The following is a 27,745-nucleotide window of genomic DNA, read 5'->3' on the forward strand; positions in this document are numbered from 1 at the left end:
TCGCGAAAATCATCTTGTTCTTTGTATCTAGTTTAACTCATTACTAATCAACGGTTGAAACTTGGAATTGGTTTTTGGTACAATATCAAAAACTGCACTTTCGTATTATAGAAAAAAAAAAAAAAAACACCCTTATATTTGGTTAAGTTTTCATAATCTGTTTTTTGAATATATATTTTTTAATTTAGTTTGGTGAAAGAAAATTATTCACTCCGTTTGTTTTCAGTTTTCAAAATTTATTTTTTAGAAAATTGTACTTTTTTGGTTTTCATATTTTTTTGTTTTTACTGAATTTTTAAAAATATTTTAAGTAATTTTTTTAATTTTTAGACACAACTAATATAAGTACACTTAGAAAGTATAATATTCATGAAAAAAAATCTTTACAAAAATTACTAAATACTAAAAATACAAAAAAAAAATGGAAATTCATATTTTTTGTGTATTTATTAAATTTTTAAAATATTTTTTTGCAAATAATTTGTTATTTAGATACATCTAAATAAGGTATATTTAAAAAGTAAAAAAATTGTTTAAAATTTTAAAAATATACACTAAAAATAAAAAATAAAAAATAAAAAACTTAATTTTAAAAAAATTGAATTAAAAAAACTAAAATTAAATACGTTGATTATTTTCCTTTTTTGTTAATCTAGTGTAAAAAATTTTTTTTTGGGTAAAAAATTCACTATTTTTTTTAAAAAAAAAAATCAACTAAATAAAAATAGTCAGGAATCTTATGGTAGTTTATTTATTTATTTGAAGGTTTATTATTATTATTATTGTTTGAAGTTGGTACTTAGAAGTAGAGTCTAGTCATCATGAAGATTCCTAGAATATGTGAAATATATTGGAGGCATTTGATTGTTTGGGACAGTTAGAATATATATTTTCTAAGAGTGATGCTGTTAGTACCTATCAAAAATTTTTAGACCTTCTATTTTTTTAGATCCTAATCTTAAATCTTAAATTTTAATAATATTTTTTTAGACACCCTACTTATTATCAAATCTATCTATATTCATAATTTTTTCACAATGAAATGCATACTCACCTAATTTTTCATCCCTCTCCTTCCCTGACTTACTCAATCTTTAGAGTTTGAAGCTTTGGTCCAGTATAGAATTCTTGGACCCCAACCCTCCATCACTTTGGTCGCTGTTTCGGTCGTCAACAAAGCATTCCGACGACTCTCATTTTCTCTGAACGCTCTCCATATCGCCGAATCAGTAACCTCTCTCATCCTCTCATCATCATCTTCTTCGTTGTTTTTTGTATCTTCGTCATCGCTGAGATCAATCGAAGATACTCCAATTTCTACTTGATTTGTATAACCGTTTGCAAGATGAGGAAAAACAGAATCATCGTCTGAATCGCCATCAGAATTCTGAATGTAGCCCAAATCCACTGTGTAGCCGAAAAAATGTATTTTGTTTAGAACTATTTTGGCAAACAATAAGGATCCTGTCAGCACTGTATGTCCGAACAAAATTTGTTCATCATTATGTAACTTGAATCCATTTCGATTCACAAAATAAAATAACATGAATTAAATCTATTCAAAATACATAACTTAAATCCATTCCAATTCACTCTTTTCCACTCTAAGTTAGTTTAACAAAGAAAATTACATAACTGACTATCTGCATTAATGTTCGGAACATATGTATTGAACGAAAGGATAATGTTCAGTACTGTATTACCGAACATAATTCTAACAGTCAGCAAACCAATATCGAACAGCTCGAACGAAACAAGAACGACCGAAAACGACCGAGAATGTTAATGCAAGACAGATAAACTTATAAGATGATAAAGTATACGTTATACTTGAAGCAAAACTTTCAAGTTCAATAGCGTTGATGATGGTAATGAAGATGACACATTCAAGATTTAAGATGATTATGAAAAATAATAGATTTAGGGTTTATGTTAGTTGGTTATGAAAAGTAATAGGTTTAGGGTTTACAAACATGGAATACGTATAATTGGAGTTGAAGGTGGGGATGGAATATTATAGAGTATTAGTTCTTATTGATAGGTGAGTATTCCATTTAATAACATCTTTTAATGTAATTTTACTTTAGGGTATAATTGTAATAAAAAAAAAATTATAAAATGGGGGTTCAAAGAATTTTGACAAGTGCTAATGGCAGCATTCTTTTCTAAAGGTTTTTTTTACTTTTTTTTTGGTTTTTGGATGAGATAATTTTAATTCTTAAGTCTCGTTTGAGAATAAATTGTTTTAATAATTTTTTTATTTTTTTTATAAAAAATATAAAAAAATAATATAATATTTTTTTAACTTTTTAATTAAAATTGAAAGTGGCTGAAGGTTACCTTAAAAAAAGAGAACTCTTACCAAATCTACCCAGTGGCAGGTGCATAGCTTTATGGTAGTGCGCATTGGGTGCGCATGATGCAAACCCCCTCATGTATATGATGTAAAACGTGTTAATTTTTAGGGCTTTGTTTGGTTTTATTTGTGAATCAATTTTTAAAATCTTTTTTTAGAAAATTAAAATTTAATTTCATAAAAAAGAAATTAAAAAGATAATTTTGAAATTTTTAAAATTATTTCACCATACCAAAGGTAAAGTTATATGAAAATCTTGAGTGTTTTTGATTTATTATTTTGTTTAATTAAAGTAGTTTTTATTTATGTAAAAATTTAAAAAAATAAAATTTGAAAACTAAATTTAATTTAAAATTACGACCTAATTATATATATACATATATATTTATATTGAGTAAGATCCAACCATGTAGTGTCGTAATTCTATTAACTTATTGAATGGTAATTTGAAGTTATAATTTAATGTGATTCTTGATATAATTTTAAGCACACAATGTTGTAATGAAGATCACATTGCGTCGTAAAGAAGGAAAATAAGTAACATTTGTCTTACATTGAACAAACTGAAAAAAAATGTGAATTTTAATATATATTAAAAATGATGTCTTTATTTACATACTTAAAACTTTAGACTTTTCTTAAGTGTGCAACTTACACCTTACACTTACGCCTTTCTGTTTGCTGTTCTGTTTTATGTTTACACATTCCACTTACACCTTTTGTGTTGGTTGCATATGGTGTGCAACCTTAAGGGGTTGCACACCATAACAGGACCCTAAAACTTTTAAGTGAATAATATGAGTTCTAAATAATATATATATATATATATATATTTATAATATATTTAAATAATTTATGTCAAGTGCTGGTGTTAAGTATATGGACTCTGAAATATTATTCAATATTCAGCTTTCCAGATTAATATCCATCTTCATAGAAATATTGCATTGTCATATTATGTTGAATTGGTGTTCATATTTCTGATATGGAGAATTCTTATGCCTTAATTGATGTTCCAAAAGTGTATATCCATCCCTGGTGTATGACAGGTGATAAAATAAAAGATAAAATTGTTGTTTCTCATCTGGTTGGGAAAAAAAAAAATAGTGTTCTTAATTATTATGTTGAATTTGATTGAATTTTTAAAGCAAAACATGTACTAAAAAAAGTATGACTGAGATTTGTTTTTCTTTTTTGTTTGGGCAAATTACATTAACAGTCCTTATAGTTTGAGACTCGTGTCACTTTGGTCTCTGACTTTTCAATTATGACACATTTGACCTTGAATTTTAAATCTTGTTCCAAATGAGGACAATTGAAGATGCCATTGTTTAATTTCAAGGGCAAAATCGCCAATTTAATAAAATATAAACTAATTTGATAAAAATAAATGTTAAAAACATATTTTTAATTTTTTTAAAATTATTTTTATCCACCAATGATAAAATTATATAAAATTGATAAAAATTAATAAAAATTACATGATTAATTTTTAAAAATTAATTTTACATGATCATCATCCAAACGCATAATAAAATTTAATTTGGTAAAAAAAATAAATAAATGTCTAAAAGATTTATCAATTTTACATAATTTTATTTTTAGTGGGTAGAAATAATTTTTAAAAATTTAAAAATATTTATTTGACATTTATTTTTGTCAGATTAGTTTATATTTTATTAAATTGACGATTTTACCCTTGAAAAATCCAATGATATCTTCAATTGCCCTTATTTGAAATAAGATTCAAAATTCAGGGTCAAATATATCACAATTAAAAAGTCAAAAACTAAAGTGACACAAGTCCCAAACTATAGAACTATTAATGTAATTCACCCCATATGTTTTAATAGTTAATTTTGGTAACATCAAAACCAACCAATTAACTGTTTCTAATTAGAACTCACTGTTTATAATAAGAAATAAAAGCTATCTTTCTCATCATTTTTCACTCCATATAAGAAATATTTATTTTTCTCATCATTTTTCATCAAATTATTCCAAACAAAATACATTAAATTATAGTTATATAATTATCAACATTTGATCAATTTAATTTTTTTTTATGAACAATATATTTGATAAATTTTACAAAAATAAATAATTTGAATCATTAAAAAAAATCTAAAATGAACCCCACTAGGGGGCACAAACAAGTGGAAAGCATAGGTGGTAAAAAAAACTTGAAGCTTACACATAGAATCATTTTAGATTTGCTCCTCTCCTATGTAGCATTACTTTTTCTCTCCCATGTTGGAAAGAGTAGTGGATGCGGTTGTTAACCAAAAGATTCATATTAAACTTTGTTGTGTTTTCTTTCTTCTTCTACTGGGTATTAAGATGTTTTGAGATGAGTGGGAGTATGAGTGCGACTAATCTTTATTTATTGGGAACTGATTTATAAATAGAATTTGTGTACATAAAATATATTCAGTATAATTAGAAATAAAAAGATTATATTCAGTATAAAATTTTTGTACAAAAATTCAATTGCCCTTATTTATTAGTAGGTCCTTCCAATGGTAGAATGACACATGTTCACCCTTTTTTTGTCAAATTAAATAATCATGTGTTTTTGGTGTTGTTATTTGGCTGGTTTTAAATAGGTTGACATATCAGATAACTTGTCGTGAATGAGGGACTTTGTTAGCATTGGATTGCTTTTTGCTGTACCAATATCTCTCAAAAGCCCTCCAATGGATGCTGCACTTTTTTACCAAAATGGTTAATTTCACTTTTTGTTTTTTTTTTTTTTTTAAAAAAGGAGCTAAATAAAATTAGGATAACTTACACTCACTTCCACTAGGATTTAAAAAAATAATTTTATACTTTTGACATAATTATTTTTTTGTTATGTAGGGTATCCTGAGTCAGCTTACACGCACCAGACTAAGTCCCTGTAATCCGAACAAACCTTTTTAAACAGGGCTTATGCTCTGCGGTCCGTGGCCCCAAAATATACATTTGCTACTTAGGGGATTCGAATCTGAGACTTGAGAGGGAACAAACCTTCAGGCCCCAGTCGTCACCCACTAGGCCAACCACCCTGTGGTTATTTTGGCATAATTATACTAACTTCTTTTTTTAGTAAAGTTAAAGTGATCGAAAGTAATGCAGATGATAGGTAGACACTGAAATAAACGAAGATAAATATACATTTTAGTAATAAATGAATAATAATATCATTTTTTTCTTTATTCATACAACTAACAAATTATAAATAAAAAAACACTTAACTTTTATGTGAATTAAAAACGATAATTTTTTATGTGATATTCCAAATAATAATATAAATATGATGACAATTTGTTTCTAGTCCAATTTTTAGGCTGAAGGGTCCAATCTTCGTGGTTGTGGGTCTACACTAGTGTCACATACTGACTCATTAGGAATGCGAGTTCTACACCAAGCACCTTGCAAGCGCATTAGCTTGTGAGCAACAAGGCAGGCAGGGTAGATTCCTATCGCATCTCCTGGGTTGGTCCTCGGGCATAATGTAGGGGGTACGCAGTACCACTCGTGGAGCCGGCTCTCGGGAGGATGACAAACACCCAATCCGTGACACTAGGCTCATCTTATAGATTTGAACCGTCAATTTATAAGGTCATTAAATAGATATTCATGTAAAAATTTGAGTTGATCATACATTAGAAGCTATATAATTTGATCATATTTCTCTTAAATATGAACGAGCATGATTTTGAGAATATCGATCAAATTTTTATTTTTATTTTTATTTTTTCATGTCACACTTCCCTTAAAAAAATTTGAATAAAAATAATTTTAAGAAACTACTGATATTTAATCAACTTGATTTTTATATAAATTGTTTGTTCACCCAAACCCTACAAGTTGAGCAGGTTGAATCACGAAAATAAAATAAAATTAGATGACTACATCATCATTATAAAGTTTTTGAAAGACTGGATAATTATTGAATACCAATCCAAATTGTTGGATCAAAGACAAGTTCAGCTTTACAAATTTGATGGGCTTTAGTAATGTTATAAACTCAAAAGTCATCCCCCCCAAAAAAGAAGACATTATTTGATTGTGATTTGTTTCAAATATGAATCATGTAAAATAATAATTAAATTTAAATGACAAATCATTTTCCGTGATGAAATTATTGAAAATTCCTATTTCTGATTTTAGTTTTTGCAACTATTAAGTTGTACATCATAAATTAGCTCTCTTTGATGCTTTCTTGTGAGCTGCGCTTGGTAGGCCGCATCTTCTTACCAAATCGTTCTCTTTCTCTTCACTTCTTCACTTTCAAGATAACTGTCTTTGAAGATTAAAGAGAATTGATTGATTCTGTAAGGAAAGAATATTTGCTACCAAAAGATTTCTCTTTTTTAATATTTTTGAACCCCCCCCCCCCCCCCCCAAAAAAAAAAAAAAAAAAACAAAAATTTCAAATGTCATCAGAATATTTGCTACCAAAAGATTTCCCTTTTTTTATATTTTTGCCCCCCAAAAGAAGAAAAAGAAGCTAACTTGTGGTTCACAAGTTAGCTTGTGGTTTAAAAAGAAGAAGCTAACTTGTGGTTTAAAAAAGTTCTAAAAAAAAAATATATATTAAATTATTTATTAATAGCTAAAAAAATTATATCTTATATTAACTTTTTTACTTATATATATATTTTTAATCAACTTTCCAAATGCATTACTTAGAACAATCAGATAGAACAGTTGGCTCACTGGTCATTTGGAATAGTAAAGGTCAAAGATTCAAGATTCAAGTCGATGCGATTGCAATTTTTTCATTGTATTCTAACTTACTAACCTACCAACATTCTATCATATAGCCAAAAATAAAAAAGTCATTATAAAAACAAACTTTAAACACCACCTAACTGCCTGTACTTAAAAAAAAATTCATGATAGATTTGTTATGAGAAATGTTATATATAATTTTCCTTCTGATCTCATTTTCGTACTCTAAGAGATAAGTGAGTGAATCTCATGTGAATTTATGAATGTGAGCTCTATTACTTTGTTTATAAGAATTAAAAAAATATAATAAAAAATAAGATTATGTACAAGATTGGTAATTTCTTATCCAATCGCTGATGATTTTCCATTCTCCAATTCTAATGAATTTTAAGATATGTTCAATAAATTAAAAGACATTAAAATAGAAAGGCAGTAAAATTTGGAAACAACACAATATCTAATACTCTTTACCAACATCCAGAGCTGTTGCATCTACGACTACTTTGACATACTTTAATTTTAGAATATAATTTAATATTGCAAGTATTTGGCGACAAGAACAGTATGCTGGATGACCGACCCATGTGGGAGGAATGATTAAAATTGCAAATCTCACAAATTAATCATTTCTAATAGTATATACAACTACCGGCGGTGGTAGTTTGGTGGTAAGTCAATCCCTCCCTCCCTCAATTTTTGTTTGAAAAGAGTTAAAATAGTTTAATTTTTTATTTTTTTTTTTGGATTATTTTAGTCTGATTTTTTTAATTTTATTTAGTTTTTGTTTTTGAATTTTTTGACTTTTGAAAAAATATAATAATTATGATTTGAATGTGATATTTTATTTTATTGACTTATATAACTAATTTTATCTTTTGTACTTTTTTAACAAAAAAGCTAAACCAAACATAGTTTTAGGCCTATTTTAGAAAGTGGGTCAAAAGCCACTTCTTAGTTTTTAATCCACTTCCTTCTCTCACAAAAAAATAAAAAAAAAAAAACTAAAAAAATAATTTCTAATCATTTTCCCAAAACACCATTTAGAATTGGTTTGGCAAGGGCTCATTGGGCTTTTTTGACTCAATAAGCCATAAAAGACAGAATAGGCTCATGGGTCACAACAGACAAAATATCCCATCCAACCCCATAATCATTACACTCTTCTCTCACAAAAAAAATCAAAAAAGTCAAAAAGCCAAAAGTCTTTCCCAAACCAAACTTTTGAGCCCATATAGTCAAAAAAATCAAAAAACCAACTAACTTCCTAAACGGAGGCTTAGTATAAGATTTAAGAATTGATACATGGGTATGTTTGCAGATGTATTGTACTCCTATTGCATAATAATTTGGAACACTTGTTGTAGCAAGACAATTGCTATCCATCAGTGTCCCAGTGGATAGTCCCTTTTCATGGGTTGAATTAAATTTGATTAGTAATCGATTATCTCAAGCTAAGGACATTTGTTGTGGCGAGATAGTTAGCATCTACTAATGTCTTAGCAAGAGTCCTACAAGTAATGTTAAATCTCACTAACAACGGATTATTGACCAAGCCATACAAAAGCTTTCTTTTTTTAGCATTAAAAAAAAATATATGTTTGGTTAGAATTTTTTAAAAATTCTTTTCAGAAAATTCTACTCTCTTGTTTTTCGTATTTTTTTGTTTTTATTGAATTTTTTAAATATTTTAAGTAATTTTTTTTTATTTTTTAGACATACCTAACATAAATATACCAAAAAAGTAAAAAATTTATGAAAGAAACCTTTTAAAAATTCACTAAGTATCAAAAATACAAAAAAAAATACGAGAATTCCGTACATATTTTGTATTTTTATGTATTTATTAATTTTTTAAAATATTTTTTCACAAATTTTTTACTGTTTAGATACATCTAAGTAAGGTATATCTAATAAAGTAAAAAAAATAATTAAAATTTTAAAAATATTCACTAAAAACAAAAAAAATATAAAAATTAAAAAACTCAATTTTCAAAAAATTTAATCCAAAAAACTCAAACCAATCACCCTATGATATTTACAACTAAATAATCCTGAAAAATTACCAAAACCATGAGCTGTAATCCTCAATACAAAATTTACATAAAATAGTTTTTATTAGACCACTTGTTTTAGGTTTAAAATCTCAAGCACCGAGGAGTGATGATCTCTCTATCTTCCCTCTCTCTGAGTGTAAGAAATCATGTTTCCTTCCGTTCTTCTCAAAAAGGCAAGAAACCACTGGAAGAAGAAGAAGAAGAAACAGCGTCCTCTCTCGCCTTCAGCTCCGCCTCCGACCTCCCTCCTCCTCCGCCGCCGCCCTCTGCCGCCTCGCCGCACTTCCGGCACCTCGTCACGACGAAGATCTGGCGACACGACGGGCACGACGAGTGCGATCCGAGCCACGTGTCGATGCAGGTCACGTGGAATCCATGGCCGCACTGCGGCAGCACTCGGATCTCGTCGCCGTCGGCGTACTTCTCCAGGCAGATTGCGCACTCAGCTCCGCCGAGCTTCGTGGCGGCGGCGGAGGAGTCGTAGGTGAACTTCGGCAGCGACTGGAGGATCTTCTTCTTCAGGCCTTTGTTCGAGGCGGCGTTCGATGATACGGTGGAGGCGCGGCGGAGCCATGCGCAGCGGGCTACGGCGATGAGGCCGACGACGCAAATTAAGGCGCAGAGCAAGGCGGCGAGGATGACTACGAAGTCGGACTCGACGGCGACTGCCTCCGGCGGTTGCGCCGCCGTAGTCGACGGCGATGAAGATGAGTTGACGGTGTTGAGAAATCTAGTTGGACGAGTCATGATGAGTCACATACGAGACAGAGAGAGAGAGAGAGAGAGAGGACAGGTGGGGGAGGGGTGTAGTTTTGAGAAGATGTTTTCAGAGTGTTAGGGCTGACAGTTAGGTCGGTTTTTATAAATGGAAAGGAAAGGAAGGACTGAACTGAAAAAAGTGAACATACATGTATGTGGCAGTGGAATAAGACAAATGGGAAGACCATAGCTTGCTTGCTGTGGTTAAATTCCTAATCTCATTAATTTTTTATTAATTAATCAATAAATTTTAATTATTGAATAAATTACAAACAAATTTCGGAGATTTATTCAAAATACGAATTATCTTTTATAGTTTTGAAAACTACATAACACTTTTTTAAGTTTTAAATTTTATAGCAAGTAATCTATTTCATTAACAAATCATCAAACTAATTAATAATTTTTAATAATGTTATTTTAATTAATAGCTCAAAAATTTTTATTGTTGTATAGGAGAGTAGTTAAAATTTTATTTTGTCTATTAATTCTGTTAAATAAAAATTTTTAATAAAGAAATATTTATAATTTTTAAAATTATAAGAAATCATCTATATTTTAAGTAAATTTAAAGGAATATATTTTTAATTTATGCAAAAGTAGTCGATAGTCTCGGCTTACATTTGATTGTCGGATTATTATTTGAAAAAGTTCCATTCCCCTACACCCCTAATGATGTGAAAAACAATACTAATCAATCAATTCTTTTCACTCTTTTCTTTGCTTCTAAAATTTTAGGAAAAAATTGAGGGATGTAGCATTGCTATTAGGATAAATTATAAATATACTCCATAAAGTTTTCTTAATTAAAATACGAATTGTCTCTTGTAATTTTAAGAATTATAACCTTGTCCTTTAGAATTTCTTATTTAATAACAAATAATTATTTTTATTAATAAATTATTAAGTCAATTAATTATTTTTAATAATATTAAAATTTTATTTTAATTAGTAAATTAGGTGATTCAAACTGTTCAATAGAATAGATTAGGGAGCACACCCCCAATTTTTGTTATATGTATGGAAATAAAATAAAATACAAAGAATCACTATACCAGTGATTGACAACTTCACAAAAGCACCCTGTTCTTAGACATGAATACATGTATAACAATTTATGAAAAACAAATGGTGCTTTGTTTCAAAGATGAAACAGTGGTCTATGAGCCGGCATCTTCTGTCCTTCAAATTTTTATCCAATGTCTCAATTTTCAACCATCATAAATTCCTTGACATGATTAGGAATATAAATATAGAAGCCACAGATTAAGAGTAGAGAAACCTTCCCATTGGAATAACTTCTTGCAATAAAAACCAAAATTTAACAGTGTACATATAAATAGTATCTATTTTCTATTTTCTATTTTCCTACAATCTTTCAGTTGTTCATAATGATCATAAAGCAACAATTAAGAATTCACATCTCTGCACAAGTTAGAACATGTTATAAAACAAATTACAACATTTCCTGAATAAATACATACATTGAAGAATTCGCCGGAACGACAGTGGGTGAAGTGAATCAACAGCATAAGCTTTCTTCACTTCATCATAGCAGGCTTCACAAATGAGAAATCGTCTTTGTTTCTACTGTCATCACCAACGTGGGGTGCACTCGTTTCAGTCTCTGAATCATCATGATCATCTGTTACAATCAAGTTGGCTGTTGATGGATCGGCTTCATAATCAGAAGTTTCATGGTCATCATGGGTGAATGAGCGGGTTGAGTGCCCACTAGTCTTGAAGCGGTGGAGCGTGGCTCCGGAGGAGTGCAAGGTTGAATTCATTGAAGCAGTTGTTGAGCTTCCTCCACCCAGGGTTTGGGTAGGAGACTTCCCTCCCTTCCCATGCTTATTCTTGACAGCCATGTGCCACTTCTTAATGGCCTTGGATGTTTGTTCATCAAAGATGGATTTCTTCATACGTGAGCCCATCTGCAATATTCACCATGAGAGTCATGAGCAAGTCAATTATTAGACACACCAAGGGTCAACATCAATAGTTTACACTGTATTCTTAAATTCATAGAATAATACTTTGGAGGAACTAAAATGTTTCCTATTTCCATAATTTAGATAGGTTGGTTTGCTTTGAGTTGGGAAAACTGGTCAGATCCTAGGAGCAGGAATGTAAAGCCTGATAAAGAACTTGAATATAAGAGTTGGCATTGTCTAAAATTTGTGTTACTACACTTCGTTTGTTTCGGTGAAAAACATTTTCTATTGAATTTTTTTCAAAAAATATTTTCTGAAAAAACAGTTGTCCTATGGTTGCAACCTTGAGACTAATGTGCTAATTGTTGCATTAGTGGGGTGGGGGGTTGTGGCGGTGGGGGTGGCAGTGGTGGCATTCTGATGCAGAGTGTTTGGCCATAGAGTTTCTGGAACTCATGGATAAACGAGGCAAAGGCAAAAGGCACTAGTAAACGCAAGATGGAACGTGCTCGAAATAATGTGATATTTAGTCAGTATATGGAATATGACGTGACAACCAACACCCATTGCTCACCATAGCCTACAATGGATTTCGGTCAAATTCCCATATTTAGGCATTCAATTTCTCGATTTTTCCATTTTGGGAATATTTGGTTAGTCAATAACTCGGTATAACTCAGTCTAGACGAATCCAATTGAGATAAGATTTTTTCCAGAATATATATTTTTCATTATATTTTCCAGATTTGAGCTTAACTCAAATCTTTTCTATTTTTTATAATTTTCGTCATTCCTTTGATTTAGGCTTGATTAGCAATTATTGTCTTCTCCTATTTATTTCCTAATTGCATTAGGGTTTTGTTTTATTATAAATAAGAGTTGGCTAGACAGATTTTTTTGGAGGATTAATTATATTTCTAGAGAGAATATCTCTTTTATCAAATTCGTGATTGTTTTTTGTGTTTGAGTTTCATCCTATTCCCCTTCCCTGCATCACATTGGTAATTTAGTCCCAAAAAAACATATTGCACCTTTTAAAAGTGAAAAACATTTTTCACCTAAATAGATTTATTTTCGTTGATCACAGGAAACATTTTCTGTTGACTTTCTTTTTTGTTGTACTAAATACTAGAAAATACAAAAAATACTTTCCGTCCAAACAAACAGAGTGTCAATAGCATTCAGTTTGCCAAGAAAAACTTGTTCAATGCCACAAACTAGAGGAAGGAAGAGTTAACGGAGCAAGTACCTGAGCTATAAGGGCATAGAGGGGAAGTGTAATGTAGCTGCAGAAGAACAGAGCTCCAATCCTGTGAACCATAACAAAGTTCACTCTGACAATTCAAGATGCTATTTAAATTGTGAGAAGAGAAATTGTGGAAGAAATACTGACCCTAAGCAAAATTTTAAAATTACAAGCTTGAAATTATTATGGAAGCAAGATGTCATCCCAAATTCATACTGCATAGAAAGAAAATTTTGTCATTTATGTGAAGGCTTTTAGGAATGATAAAAATAATAATTGACAAAAAATAAAAAAAATAAAAAATCATATTTTGATAGCAAAGATAGAAATAAAAATTCATTACCAATATCCACAAGTAATATGTTATCTGGAATGCATTCTGCATGCATCATAAAAGCAATTAAATATCTGTTAGTAACAGAAGGAAAGATTGACCCAAAAACAGGTTTTTTTTTTTTTTTATACCGAAGTATCTCAATACAAGTAGAATGAATCAACAATTTAAGCGTAAATCACAATTACAAATAAACTCTCAAAGAGAAACCTCAAACAAACATGACAATAATATGATTCATATGCAGGTAGGGAAAGTCGAACGCCTAACCTCCTAGTAAGGTGTAAGAGCTCTAACCAATGGGCTAATCCCTTTGGTCATTAAGGAGAACGTTTAAAATAGAGAACGAGTACTAAACTTTAGAGATCACATGTCTTTCCATATAATTCCCCAATTCATGTTACTCTAATCTATGCACACCAATTTTCTTTTCAATCTTTTCAAGAAGATACTAATGAGATATCCTTGGTCTCTACTTATATCCTTGGGTTCAAAATGAACATTAATGAGTAACCCAATTCCAACATGCATATCCCAACAGTATGGATTGACAAGAAAAATGACTCTCTACTCCTGCTGATTTTGAAAGTTCAAACAAACTAATATACTACTCGCTCTGTTGTAGTTGGGAGATTATATAGATTTATCCTCTGTAAAAGAGAACATTTTATACCTGAAACAAAGCAAAGTGGATAAGATGAAGAACTAACTGTGGCGAACCAAACCAAAAATATTTGTTTGAGCCTTGCACAAGAGGAATCCCTTGAACCACTGAATGTCTTTCAGTGATGTCAAGGGCCATCCTACACAAAATAGCTTGGAGCTTTGTTCCAACAGCTAAGATTATCTGAAAACAATCATAGGTCAACACTCATTTTCAATATTAATCTACAAAAACACATGACTGAAAAAAGATTCCTTACAATCAGAGGAATTAAGGATGCCCAAAACCATGCCAGCCACCCTGAAAAGAGAGATGATAATTTATAAGGAAATACCCTCTCTTAATTCAAGCTGCAGGAAAAAAATAAAAAATAAAAAATATAATTAGAATGGATATCACTATGAAAGAGTGCCTCACCATGAACGTTCAGGAGCAAGAAAATCACAAATGATGCCCATAAGACCGGGCTGTCAATTTAAGCAAAATTACATCAAAACTTGAAAACATTTCAGAAAAATCACAAATATATATTAAAAAGAAAGGAATAAAGAAAGAAAATTACCTGACTCCCACAACTGTCTTAAAGTCATTTTCTAATGACCTTTTGATATATTTTTGGAAGTCAAATTTACTTCCAGGAGCCAAATGAACCTACAGAAACAGCATGGTGAGAAGAAAGAAAGATAATCCAAAATTGCGTATAGGTTTTTGTACCACAAATCTCTCACACTGATGAATCCATTGCGCAAGGTCATGTAGTCAGACTTACTAACAGACTTGAAAAATTGTCGGAAGAAGCATCCCTGCAAGTTTAGAAGTATATCACTAGAAGCTTATGTTGAGTTGAACATATGACAAATGATTCGTGATTGAATGTTTAAACCATCAGAAAACTGAACTCAAAAGCCCTAGCTATTTTAAGACTAGTCAAATGTCCCAATCCTAGTCACTTTTTTTATTTATTTATAATAATAATTATCATTATTTTTATTATTATTTTTGTTAAACCAATCAATATGTCCTCAACCAATTTACAGTCAATATTACTCCATACAGAGGAGTAAAATCACCCATTAAGCATCAAGTAAGCTGGAAAAGAGTCAAACCTAAGACAGTTCTTGAGTCATTGCCTCATCCAGCTTACCTAACAGTACCGGTTCCTTAGTATCAAAATATTTTTACTTCTAACAATAAGTCAAATAAATTATACTATTTTGCCTAAAAAAGATCAAATGAAATTGAGAATGTCAGAATTATATCTTACAACATAAAAGAAGAATGGAATCCTAGTCCAGAAACTAATGTGTCTTCTCACAAAAGATGTCTGTTCAGTAAGCCTGAACCTTGAAGGATCTGTACGTTCCCAATGTAGACAAAACAATAGTTTAATGAGAAACTCATATTCAGGACCAAGAAACAGAAAATTTCAAACTAGATCGCAATGAAATTGTCCTTTCTATCATGTAATGATACCATAGGAGAACTCATATCTAGGGGATAAAGTCTCCTGCTCCCACTGCTTCCACCCACGAATCTGCATAATGCAGCTTACATCAAGCAATGAAAAGTTACCTGTAGAGATGATCTGAAATCTAAAATGACAAGTACAACTATAGAATGAGTATCAGAGCAAAGGGCTGTTAACAGGTTTACCCACTTTGGACTCAAGAATCTTAACCAGGGACTCGAGAAGTTTTCAAGCTAAAGTTGAACAAGCAGGCAAATAACTCATCTTGGCTTGTTTGCTAACTTGATTTAAAGAAACTTTATTGCAGCCAGGCATTTCCCAATCATTATATTGGAGAAGATATTGTTTAAAATTCAACTGATTTTAATAGCAAAAACATAAACCATTTCAATTAGGTAAGAAGCATCGGGTGGTCAGCCATGAGTCTCTGACCACCCACTGTATCCTAAACTCCCTAAAATAACATCATGATTTAGATGGCATTAATATTCCCAAGTATAACAACCAAAACACATAAGAAACAACCATATTTCAAATTACCTTTAGTCTACCAAGCGTCATTGTGACAGCACTGTATAACACATGAATGACTGCTAAAAAGAAAATGAGGATGCGTAACTGAGTCATTCCTTCAAAAGATATAAGTGGCACCTTCCCCTGTTGTTGGCAAGAATCAGGTTAAATAAATGAAGAATAAATTGCATGTCAGGAAGTTGTAGTAAAGATCCTACTCAAAAGTAGGGAAATTAAAGTTATTTAACTGAAATGAAACAACAGAAGAAGCAAGTATTGAAATGAAAGGAGTGTAAAGCTTTGGTTTTAATAAATTTGAGGTTCTGATTATGCAAACAGAGTTAATAATATGCATTTAATTCAATAAAGAAAATTGGTCCCAGAATTGTATTGACTCCAGGGACTCTTAATAATATTCACAAGATGTTAGACTGTCAGGAAGAAAAATATGTGCTCTGCTTTTATACTCTCAAGAGTTTTGAGTCAGGTGGAATTGGAATCTGAATGACTAATGCAACCGTGAAAAGTAGTCACTCTAGGTTTCTATAATACACCAATCTTTTACTATCACTCAACTTTGATAATGAACTCATATAAATTGTGTTTTGGACTTATTGTAGTACCCCTTGTTGAATAATATTAATAAAAATAGCACAACAACATCATACCTACCAGGGACAAAACTAGGATTCTAATACCGGAGGGGCCATAGGTAGGGTGCAAGCCAGGTGGGTTGGACTGGGTTCAAAACTTGCCTCGATCCTGCTCCAGTAATGCTCGAAATTGCCCATGCCTGTCCAATTTCCAAACTCGACTTGCCAACCTAAGATATTTAGTCCGAGTGCTATTCAAACTCAATAAGTTTAGCTTGTGTTAGGCACGTGTTGCTTACAAAAGATTGAGTTGTGCAATTGAACTTAATTTTTTTAGACTTTTTTTTTTTTTGCTAGAAAACTAGAATCTATTTTTTGGGTTGATTATAATTTGTTTATAAACCAAAAAAACTCATTCATAATTTCGCAATCTAAAAAAAAAAGTTAAAAACAACAACAAAAATATATATATATATATATATATTCATAAAGACATGTCCCTTAACTAGTTAATAAGAATCAAATAACAAACAATCACACTTCAAATATTGCACAAAATAGATTCAATCGTTAAAGCAAGTTATATTTATAGTATTGCTTTAACATATTTTATATTCAATTTCAATTTCCTTCAAACACATGCCATATTGGGTTAAACATTTGCTTTTGAAGACATGAACTAAGAACCATTGAATGGGCAGGGGGCCATGCAATACACTATGGGCCATCCCTAATACCTACTACGCAACAAAACCAACTGCCAACGATATCTATATTAAATCTTGAAGGAAAAAAAAAAGCAATCAACAATTTCACGTTGCACCAATACATTCATAATTTACTCACTATAAATGAATAAATAGCAAGCAAAAGTAGCCAATACGGTACAAATTTGTAGCCCATATGGCATTGTCTGAAACTAATTAAAACGTCAAATCTACACATTGAAGTATTAAAAACATGCATTGATTTTATCAGAAGTGCAATATTTTTAGATTAATAGGTTTACTTGGTGAAGTAAAATAAATATTAAAAAAACAAAAAAGTAAAAGAAAGAAAATACAAGAGATGCCCATTATTAATTATCATCACTCCTAATTCTTTAATACTACAAGAATATTGTCAATTCAGCACGCATGGTAGCAATAGGAACACTTACATCCTCGCACTTGAAAATATTGCTATCAGCAGCAGCTAGAATTCGGTGCTGATACCATAAAAGCCTCCTTTGATGCCCCCCTTCTGTACTGGTAGTGGTAGTTTCAGTTGCAGGACAGGGCAACATGGTGTCGGCAACCTTGGTGGGAATACAGATTTTTGCAATGTACTTCTGCCCAAATGTCAGGAGTAGCGAAATGAATCCGAGAACCATCAACTCTGCAATAATCAGACACGGGTCTAATACTAAAACAAAGTACTAAAACAAAGTAAAGGGCAACTATGAAGTTAGAAAAATGTTCTAGCTCAGTTTTTTTATTGGGTTGAAAGGGAAAAAGCATTGTTATCAGTGATCATAAGTTATGTTCTTTACCAGACTTAACCTTCTCCAGAGCTTCAATCAGAGCTTTCTTGTGCCTTTCCCTAAACCACTGACATAAGATTTTACTGTGTCAGTACCTCAATATTTTAATCAGAAGAACCCAAATTGAAACCAACAAATTCAAAAGCTATTGACAGAATTAAGCAACATGAACCAGTAACCTAACATAAAGGGGAATTTTTTTAAAAATAAAAATAAAATGAATTTAAAAAATGGAAATTAACAGGAAAATAACCCCAGTAAACAGCCTAAACAGACCAAGAAGAAGCCAAGCAGAACACAACTAACTCACTGTTTGATTGTACCATCCGTAACCTTGATCCCCTCCAGTCTAAAATCTCGACTGAGGGCAATGTTTATGGGCCGTTTTGATAATATGAACCGTTCATTTTATCGAACATTTCGTATATTTCATCACACACAAAATTAGGTTAATCTGATAATTTATTCAATTTAAAGCATTTGTTACCAAAAAAATATATAGTTTATTTTTAAAATATAATTGTCGTCTATTTTTTAGTGACAAACATGATAAATTAAATATGTTACGATTATTGAATTTACATAATTTTTTATGTAAATAAAGCATGCAAAATACTCAACAAATCAAATTATAAAAACAGTTAGAAGTGCCGTATTAGGCTCCATGGCCCAAACAACGTCCGGGATCTGCCTCCATTAAAAAAGTAACATAAATCAAAACTTGTTTCCCCAATAAATAAATAAATAAAATCATTAAATCAACCAAAAAGAACACCTAAAAACGATAAAATATCAGCTAGACCCACATGCAAAAAACCAAAAAAATCCAGTCTACAAAAACAAAAACAACAACCCACAAACAAACTAATTAGGCAAGAACTTGGAAAAACCAACAAGAATCAAAAGGAATAGCACCAGCAATAATGAATTCCCCAAACAAGTTTTGGAGCAGAAAGAGTTGAATAATTGTTTTTTTGTGGTAGGGGGTATAATTGAATTGAAGGGTCGTTAGATACCGTTCCAAGTTTGTGGAGAGTCTTCTCCAAGGAAATGGAAATGATGATCATGACTGCACACAAAACAGCAAGCGCCCATGTTGGCGTCTGATCAAGCTTCCTTTCCGTACTGCTACTGCTACTGCTACTGCTTTCCCCCGCCATTCTCTCTCTCTCTCTCTCTGTATATATATATGTTGATATTTGTTTATGGGTGTGTGTTAATTGTTCTGGAGGAGGACAGTTCTCTCTCTCTCTGTATGTATATATGTTGATATTTGTTTATGGGTGTGTGTTAATTGTTCTGGAGGAGGACAGTTGAGAGAGAGAGAGAGAGAGAGAGAGAGAGAGAGAATGTTCTTCAATGAGTAGACACAGAGCAATGTCTGTTTTACTTTCGCTCTACAGTAGGAGACTGGTATCGGTATAGCGAATCAGGATTCTCCATGATGTTACTACTTAAACTTCCTATTTGTTGGGTGATTAGGTCCCCTTTTAGGTTCAATTTTGATAATTCGAATCGTTCATATTTTAAGATTTGTTGAGTATATCATATCTGTAAAAAAATCAAGTTGATCGGATATCAGAAAGTATGTGTTCGGAAAACTAACTAAAAACTATTTTTTTAGAAAATTTAATAAACAGTTCTCCGAACACATGCTTTCTGATATCCGATCAACTTGATTTTTTACAGGTATGATATACTCAACAAATCTTAAAATATGAACGGTTCGAATTATGATAATTGAACCTAAAAGTAAGTCTAATGACTCAGCAAATAAGAAATCAAGTAGTAACCGCAAGGAAAAGATCCTGATTCTGGTATATATATAGCAGGCTTAAACGTAGTCCACAAATTTTTGTTGGAAAATTATTCTGCCTATCACCCAATTACATACGTTGAGTATAAATTTGTGTAAATTTTAATTTTTTAAAAACTTATATAAATTTGTATTTAATTTATGCCGGGATTATATGCGATGTGCATGGCACACAGTATTTTTTATTTTTGTTCGGTCACCCACATGTTATAAAATTGAGTTTTTTTTTTAAAAGTATTTTTTGAATATTTAAAAAAATTAATTAATCTAAATATACTTAAAAAGTATAATATTTATAAAAAAAAATTAAAAATTATCAAATACAAAAAAATATATAATTTAATATATTTTCATATTTTTATGTATTTATTAAATTTTCATATATGTATATGAATAATGTTTGATTTATCAAATTTTGTTCCTTTCGAATTGTCAGAATGAATATCTTGGGCAATTTGGACGGAGCAAAATTCAATAGATGTAGTGACACTGTATATATATACAGAGAAAGAGAGAAGAAAAATGCTAGGAGCATATCCTTATAAGCTTATAACTTACTCCAAATATATTTATGTGGTAGAGATTAAATTGATAAAATATGAATCTATAAGGAAAATAAATTTAGACAATCATTTTTTTTTTTTGGGATGAATTATAAGTGGATAAACTATAGGTTGATAGGAACCCCTTTGGGGGTGTTGCTGGAGAGAGACTGTTCGTATAGATATTTTTTTTGAGAGTTTGGTTTTTTTAGGTTCTCAATTGGAGAAAGTGTTTTAGTTTGATAGGTTTATTTTTCCCTTAATTTTAATAATTTAAATCGTTTATTTTTTAGAAGAATATTTATGTAAAAAATCAAAATAATTGAATATCGGTAACTATATATTTGAATGATATTTGTTTAAAAAAAATAGAAGATAAATATAATTTTAAGAATACCTATTATTTTTTGTAGTATAAATTTGATTAAACATATATAGCTATCGATTTTTAATCATCTTAATTTTTTTTACATGAATATTTTACTCAACCAATCTTAAAAAATGAATAATTTAAATCATCAAAATAGATCTCAAATAGTCCTATCAAGTCCAAACGTTCTGTCAAATGAATATGACAAACTTCAAAAAAACCAAACTTTTTTTTATTATACAAATACACCAATAATTTCTAAGTTATGAATTTTGTTGCACTTTAATTTTTTAATTTTAGAATTTAATCAATTAAATGTTAGTAATTTTTTTAGTAGAGTTACGACAATTCATAACTTAAAAATTAAGCTAAGTGTGGTAATATTACCTATTTTTTTATTCAAACATTTTCTAATAAAAAATGTATAACATTATCATAAAAAATTATTATAAATGAGTAATTTCATTTATGTTGTGACTTTACCAGAAAAAAATAAGTAACATTTACCATAAAATATATAACATATATCACAAAAATGTATTTTGAGAGAAATTGACCCTTCTTAACCAAGATCGGTGAGACACAAAATAACAAACAAGGAAGAAAAAACGAATCAAACAAATCACACACACAATAACATAAGGATTTACGTGGTTCACTTCAGAATAGGCCCCCCAAACCCCCAATTAGACCCAGTGTTTGAGTGAACAGCAAGGTTGAATAAACAGTACTTATCAGGGTCCACCGACCCAACAATCTCCTACTTGGAACCTGATAACATAAGCTTTTCATCATCTTCATCACATAGAGAAATGTCGCAACAACTTGATCTTCCTTCATCAATCTTGAAGGCCAACTGAAGTTGCACACAACTTTAGTTTGTCAATGGTGACTGTCTTGGTCAACATATTTGTTGGATTCTTACTGCCTTGGATCTTCTCAAGTGACAAGACTCCATCATCTACAAGTGAACGAATGAAATGGTATCGCAGCTGAATGTGTTTCATCTTAGAATGAAAAGCCGGATTCTTTACAAAATGAATAGCACTCTGACTGTCACTATACAAAATACTGATCTCTTACGTCTTACCAAACTCTGCTAGGAAATTCTGTAACCAAGTCATCTCTTTCCCAGCTTCAGTAATAGCAATACACTCAGCCTCTATTATAGAAAGGGTCACAATCTTTTGTAACTATGAAATCAAACTCACTGCTGTACCACCCAATGTGTAAACATAACCAGTAGTACTTTTTTTGTTATCCATATCACCAACCAAGTTTGTATTAACATAACCATGTAACCCAATGCCGGTTCGTCTGAAACAGAGTGCCATTCTGTAGTACCACTCAAGTATCTAAGGATCCACTTCACTGCTTCCCAATGCTGCTTGCCTGGATTACTCATGTACCTACTAACCACTCACATTGCATGTGCAATGTCTGGTCTAGTACAAACCATAGCATACATTATGCTACCGATAGCTGAAGCATATGAAACACGTTCTATGTAAGCCTGCTCTTCTTCGATCTTCGGAGACTGCTCTTTGGTAAGTCTGAAGTGACTAACCAATGGAGTGCTCACTGGTTTTGTATCATCCATGCTAAACCTCTTGAGAACTTTCTTGACATACTCTGTCACGACCCAACCCCAGGGGCTTGGGATTGGAATCGCAACTTTATAACTTTTTCTATTTGTAGCAAATTAAACTGCGTAAGCGGTAATAAAAATAATTAAATAGGAAATTACTCAATTTTACTATTTTAATAAGAAAAAATACATTTATAGGGCTTTTATTATTTTATTATTTAGTGATCGGCTCCGAGTAGAACAAAAAGGAGCAAAACATTAAAAAAAAAAAGAAGAGAAGAAAGACAAAAAAAAAAAAAGTTCAACATCAATCCACGTGCGGGTTCCATTTCGTGAGGTTATGGGTTTCCTCTACATCTCGTCACCTGAAAGGGTAACAGCTATTAGCATACAACAGAGTGAGAAATATTATACCAAGAGTATAGGGAATACAAAATAACTATGGATAATTAATTAAGCCAAAACATTTACATAACTCAATTTGGTAAATAAATCATTTAAGTGGCAGAAACTGAAATACAGAAATTATGTAAATAAATAACCATAACCACGGTACAGAATAGAACAGAACAGAGATCGCAGAAGTGACAATTAGAACAGAGGTCAATGGATCCATGACAAACAGAGAACCACAAAGTGGCCAAACAGAGGCCAATGGTTATTTAAGTCCCCCAAGGCGTAGGACTCCCGTGGTGGTACTTACAAAATATAATTGTTTATAAGGTTATAGTCAAATATTCTTTAAAATTTAAACAAACATATCATGGATTTCATTTAAACAAATAGAGTTTAGAAATTAATCCACGTAACTGAAATATTTCTAAAATATAACTTGAATTAATATAACTTATAAAATATAACTTGTATAAAATAAATTATGGTAAGTCAAAATATATGTAAAATCTATTATGGTAACTCAAGGTATAATATAACTCACTTTAAGATTGAGTCTTACTAATTCTTTTATATTTTTGTTGGTTTTCGGCTCCTCTCTCTTCTACTGATCTCCTTTCTCTCCTTTTTTTTTTTTTTCCTTCTTTGTTTCTCCGTTCACTTTGCAGTACCTCCTCCCCCTATTTATACACGTACTTCAAGTGCTGACTCATCCTTATCTAATGGCCTACATGATGAATCATTCCCCTCTCCAAGCCGAGATGTATAGATGGCCTCATTTTATTTCTTTAGCAATATTTGTAAATATTTGCAAATCTATTCATTTAGGGTGTGTTTGGTAACGTTTACGTTTTCAGTTTATATTTACAAAAATTTTATAAACTGGTTTTTGTTTATTTTTAAAAAAACATAAACTACAAACGCGTTTGGTAATTGACAAAATGTTTAAAAAAATTTAAAAAAATAAAAAAGAGTGAGAAATAGCAAGTGGCGGCAGAAGACGGTGCTGGAAAGTGGTGACAGTGAGTGGTGGGTAGCTGGTGGTGGGTGGTGGCGGGTGGTAGCGAGTGGGTGGTAGCGGTGTGGTGGCGGGTGGTGGGTGGTGGTGACAGGTGGGTAGCGGATGGCGGGTGGTGGTGGCGGCAGGTATGTGGCTGGTAGTGGTGGTGGGTGGGTGGGTGACGGTGGCGGGTGGTGGGTGGTAGCGAGTGCGTGGTGGAGGTGGTGGTGGTAGATGGCGAGTGGTGGTGGGTGGTGATGGTAGGTGAGTGGGTGACGGTGGCTGGTGACGGGTGGTAGCGAGTGGGTGGTGGTGGTGGTGGTGGTTGTGGCGGGTGGTGAGTGGTGGTAGTAGGTGGGTGGCGGATGGCGGGTGGTGGCGGGTGGGTGGTGGATGGTGATAGTGGGTGAGTCGGTAACGGTGGCGGATGGTGGGTGGTAGCGAGTGGGCAGTGGTGGTGGTGGTGGTGGTGGTGGTGGTGGTGGGTAGTAGTGGCTGGTGGGTGGTGGATGGCGGGTGGTGGTGGGTGGTAGCGGGTGGTGGTGGTAGTGGTGATGGTGGGTGGTGGCGGCAGGTGGATGGTGGGTGATGGTGGTGGAGGTGGTGATGGCAGGTGGGTGGCAGGTGGCTGGTGGCAGGTGGCTGGTGAGTGGTAGTGGCAAGTAGGTGGCGGGTGGTGGTGGCGGGCGGTAGATGGTAGTGGCGGGTAGTGGGTGGTGACGGGTGGATGGCAGGTGGGTGGTGGGTGGTGGTGGTGGTGGCGAGGAGTGGGTGGTGGTGGCGAGTGGGTGACAGGTGGGCGGTGGGCGGTGGGTGGTGGTGGCAGGTGGGTGGTGGTAGAAAATAGTGGCCGGTGGTGGCTAGTGTTAGGTGGTAAAAAAAAAAAAAACTGAAAACTCAAAATGAAAACACATTTTTTGTGTTTTCATTTTTTGGCCAAATTTATAAACTGAAACTATTGATTTATAAATCAAAAATTTTACCAAACAAGTTTTTATTTGAGTTTTTTAAATTTTTGTAAATATAAACAGAAAACTGAAAACGTAAGTGTTACCAAACGGCACCTTAATGCTTAATATATTTGCAAATCTATTCATTAATTGATGATCAAATACATGGAAATTATTTATTATATTTGTTTTATTTTACTTTTATTTATTTATTTATTATCTTTGACTTTAATTTGGCCCAATTAGTATTATAATTCTATATTTGTGTTAATTTGACACCAAATAATAATCTCTAATTATTCCTATATTTGATAACCCAATGCCAAATTAGATTCTGTATTTATTATTATTTATTTAATAATATATTATCACATACACTCATAGTTATATATAACTATAAATATTTATGTAGCATTTAATTAAACGTTCAGGATATCACATACTCAGCCTATGACAACTTCAAAGTACCATTGGCCTTGTCCCAATGAACCCTCATACCAAGGATTTTGTTTACAACTCCAAGATCCTTCATCTCAAATTGGTTGGACAAAAGTTTTTTAATCTTTTTATTTTTTCAATACTAGATCCTGCAATAAGCATATCATCAACATATAAGAGCAAAATAATATATCTTTTATCAAAACTCTTGAAATAACAACAATGACCTGCTTACCATCTTGTAAAACCGCTGCTACACATAAACCCATCAAACTTCTTGTACCACTGCCTTGGGGCCTGTTTCAAACCATACAAGCTTTTTCAAAATTTGCATACAAACTCTGCTTTGCCACATGCTAAGAAACCTTGTGGTTGCTTCATGTAAATTTCTTCTTTAAAATCATCATGAAGAAAAGTCGTCTTCACATCCATCTGCTCAAGGGGCAAATCTTCAGCAGCCACAGTTCCCAACACCAATTTGATAATGGTCAACTTCACAACTGGAGAGAAAATTTCAGTGTAGTCAACCCCTTCCTTTTGCTAAAATCCCTTTGCAACCAATCTAGCCTTGTAACGTTTACTTTCATCATGTTCCTTTTTGACCTTGTAAACCCACTTGTTGTGCAAAGCTTTCTTACCCACTGGTAATTCAGTCAACTCCTATGTCTAGTTTGCCATGAGTGAATCCATTTTATCCTACATAGTTGACTCCCACTTAATTGAATCATCAACTTGTAAAGCCCCATCATAACTTTTGGGTTCACCCCCATCAGACAACAACAAATAATGTAAAGATAGAGACCAATGCTATGTAGGTTTACACTCTCTTTTTGACCATCTTAACTTAGGAGTATGAGTATGTAGCTTAGTTTGTGGAATAAGATTTTCAGGATTATTCTGAATCCTACTATTCAAATCACTCTCACTAATCTCCTCTAACTCAACATGCTCATGACAAGTAACAGATTCAGATTCAGATGCAGACTTATTCCTATCTTTATACATTACTTTCTCATTAAATATGACATCTCTACTTTTGATTATTTTTTAATTTTTACCATCCCAAAATCGATAACCAAATTGATCAACGCCATACCCAATAAAAGTACATTTAACAAATTTCGGATCCAGTTTACTTCTATCAGCATAATTTATATGGACATATGAAACACAACTAAATACCTTCAAAAAAGAAAGATTTACCTCTTTACCGCGCCAAGCTTCTTCTGGTAACTCTTTGTCCAATGGAACAGATGGATCATGGTTAATCAGATATGCTGTAGTGTTAATTGCATTTGCCCAAAACATCTTTGGTAATCCGGCATGTATCTTCATACTTCTAGCACATTCATTTAGAGTTCCATTCATGCATTCTGTAATGCCATTCTGTTGAGGTCTCTTTCAAATAGTCTTTTCCATTCTAATTCCACTTTCTGCACAATATTTCTTGAACTCATTATCTTCATATTCCCCTCCATTATCTGATCTCAAGCACTTAATTTTCATATCTATTTCAGTCTCCACCAAGGCTTTCCACTTCTTAAAAGTAGTATAAACTTCAAATTTATGTTTCAGAAAATGAACCCATACCTTTCTCGTTGAGTCATCAATAAATGTAACATAGTATAATAATCCTCCAAGAGATGAAACTGGTGTAGGTCCCCACTGTTAGACTTATTTATTTTGATGATTTATTTAATTATGTTTTAATTTATTTGAAAGAGAAAAATAGAATCAAAATTTATTTTGTCCCATTATTTCCTAAAATGTTGTTAGAATGTATTTAATATTTGATTAAATCAGAAGTTCAAACAACTCAACACAAAGGTTCAAACAGCCTAGCACAACAGTAGGTCAAAGGTTCAAAAGGTTCAAGTGAAAGATATTCAAATTAGTAATTATAGAAGTACAACGGCTATAAAGGTTCAAAAGGCCAAAAGGTTCAAAAGGTTCAAGTGGAAGATATTCATATTTGTAATGATGGAGTGAAAGATATTCAAATTGGTAATGATGGAAGTACAACGGCTATAAATTCAAATGACTACAACGGCTATAAACGGTTATAAATTCAAATGAATACAACAGCTATAATTTTCATTATATATATCAAAGCTTCTAATGTAAACAAGTTACAAAAAACCTGAAAATATTCTTTGATCTATAATCACTCATATCTTTTCTCAGAAATTATACACTGAGCCTTATAGCTTTAAGTCCATCTTTCCTGTGTGAGATTTACAGAAAAATCAAAGCTTCATTTTATATATCTATCTTTGAGAGATATTTATTGTAAGCTTTCTTTGAAAGTAAAAATACCATTTCATCTTGTAAAAGTGTTGCAAACACTGTGATTTTCAAATTTTGAGAGTGATTGTGAATCACTTAATATTTGCAAGGATTTGAGCTTGTGAAGTCTGTGTAAAATCCGTGGAGGATTGCTCAATTTGTAAAGAGGTTGTTAGCACCCCTGTGAAGCTAGAAGATAG

General features: G+C 32.1%; 2 protein-coding genes across 4 annotated transcripts; both read right to left on the reverse strand.

The window, feature by feature from the left end:
• Positions 1-9,048: 9,048 nt before the first annotated feature.
• LOC114307859 (RING-H2 finger protein ATL8) lies at positions 9,049-10,208 on the reverse strand. The gene has a single exon (XM_028253307.2). It carries the CDS (start codon positions 9,874-9,876, stop codon positions 9,295-9,297), a length of 582 nt encoding a protein of 193 aa, XP_028109108.2. The 5' UTR covers positions 9,877-10,208; the 3' UTR covers positions 9,049-9,294.
• A 951-nt stretch (positions 10,209-11,159) lies between these two features.
• Positions 11,160-19,469, reverse strand: LOC114307857 (MLO-like protein 10). 3 transcript variants are annotated; one of them, XM_082867021.1, is made up of 15 exons: positions 19,179-19,469; positions 18,172-18,229; positions 17,800-18,017; positions 16,075-16,191; positions 15,540-15,600; positions 15,331-15,419; positions 14,795-14,869; positions 14,629-14,717; positions 14,484-14,533; positions 14,326-14,366; positions 14,076-14,249; positions 13,412-13,447; positions 13,216-13,283; positions 13,072-13,132; positions 11,160-11,822 (listed from the first exon to the last, which is right to left on the reverse strand). In XM_082867021.1, the coding sequence occupies exons 1-15, from the start codon at positions 19,320-19,322 to the stop codon at positions 11,430-11,432; spliced, it is 1,674 nt and encodes a 557-aa protein (XP_082723147.1). In that variant the 5' UTR covers positions 19,323-19,469; the 3' UTR covers positions 11,160-11,429. The 3 variants fall into 3 exon arrangements, with proteins under 3 accessions (XP_082723147.1, XP_028109107.2, XP_028109106.2); XM_028253306.2 differs by lacking the exon at positions 14,076-14,249; XM_028253305.2 differs by lacking the exons at positions 15,331-15,419; positions 15,540-15,600.
• Positions 19,470-27,745: the final 8,276 nt, after the last annotated feature.

Source organism: Camellia sinensis, chromosome 4, assembly GCF_055761805.1.
Source record: "Camellia sinensis isolate YWXY chromosome 4, ASM5576180v1, whole genome shotgun sequence".
Lineage (NCBI taxonomy): Eukaryota > Viridiplantae > Streptophyta > Magnoliopsida > Ericales > Theaceae > Camellia > Camellia sinensis.

What these genes read in the sequence shown, in the direction of transcription:
- LOC114307859 (XM_028253307.2), bottom strand. Translation starts at nt 9,876, where the DNA reads ATGACTCGTCCAACTAGATTTCTCAACACCGTCAACTCATCTTCATCG.
- LOC114307857 (XM_082867021.1), bottom strand. Translation starts at nt 19,322, where the DNA reads ATGGCGGGGGAAAGCAGTAGCAGTAGCAGTAGCAGTACGGAAAGGAAG. An exon ending in TCCACTTTGCTTTGTTTCAG is followed by an intron (nt 13,448 to 14,075) that starts GTATAAAATGTT and finishes TGATGCATGCAG; the next exon opens with AATGCATTCCAGATAACATA. An exon ending in CATATTACTTGTGGATATTG is followed by an intron (nt 13,284 to 13,411) that starts GTAATGAATTTT and finishes CTTTCTATGCAG; the next exon opens with TATGAATTTGGGATGACATC.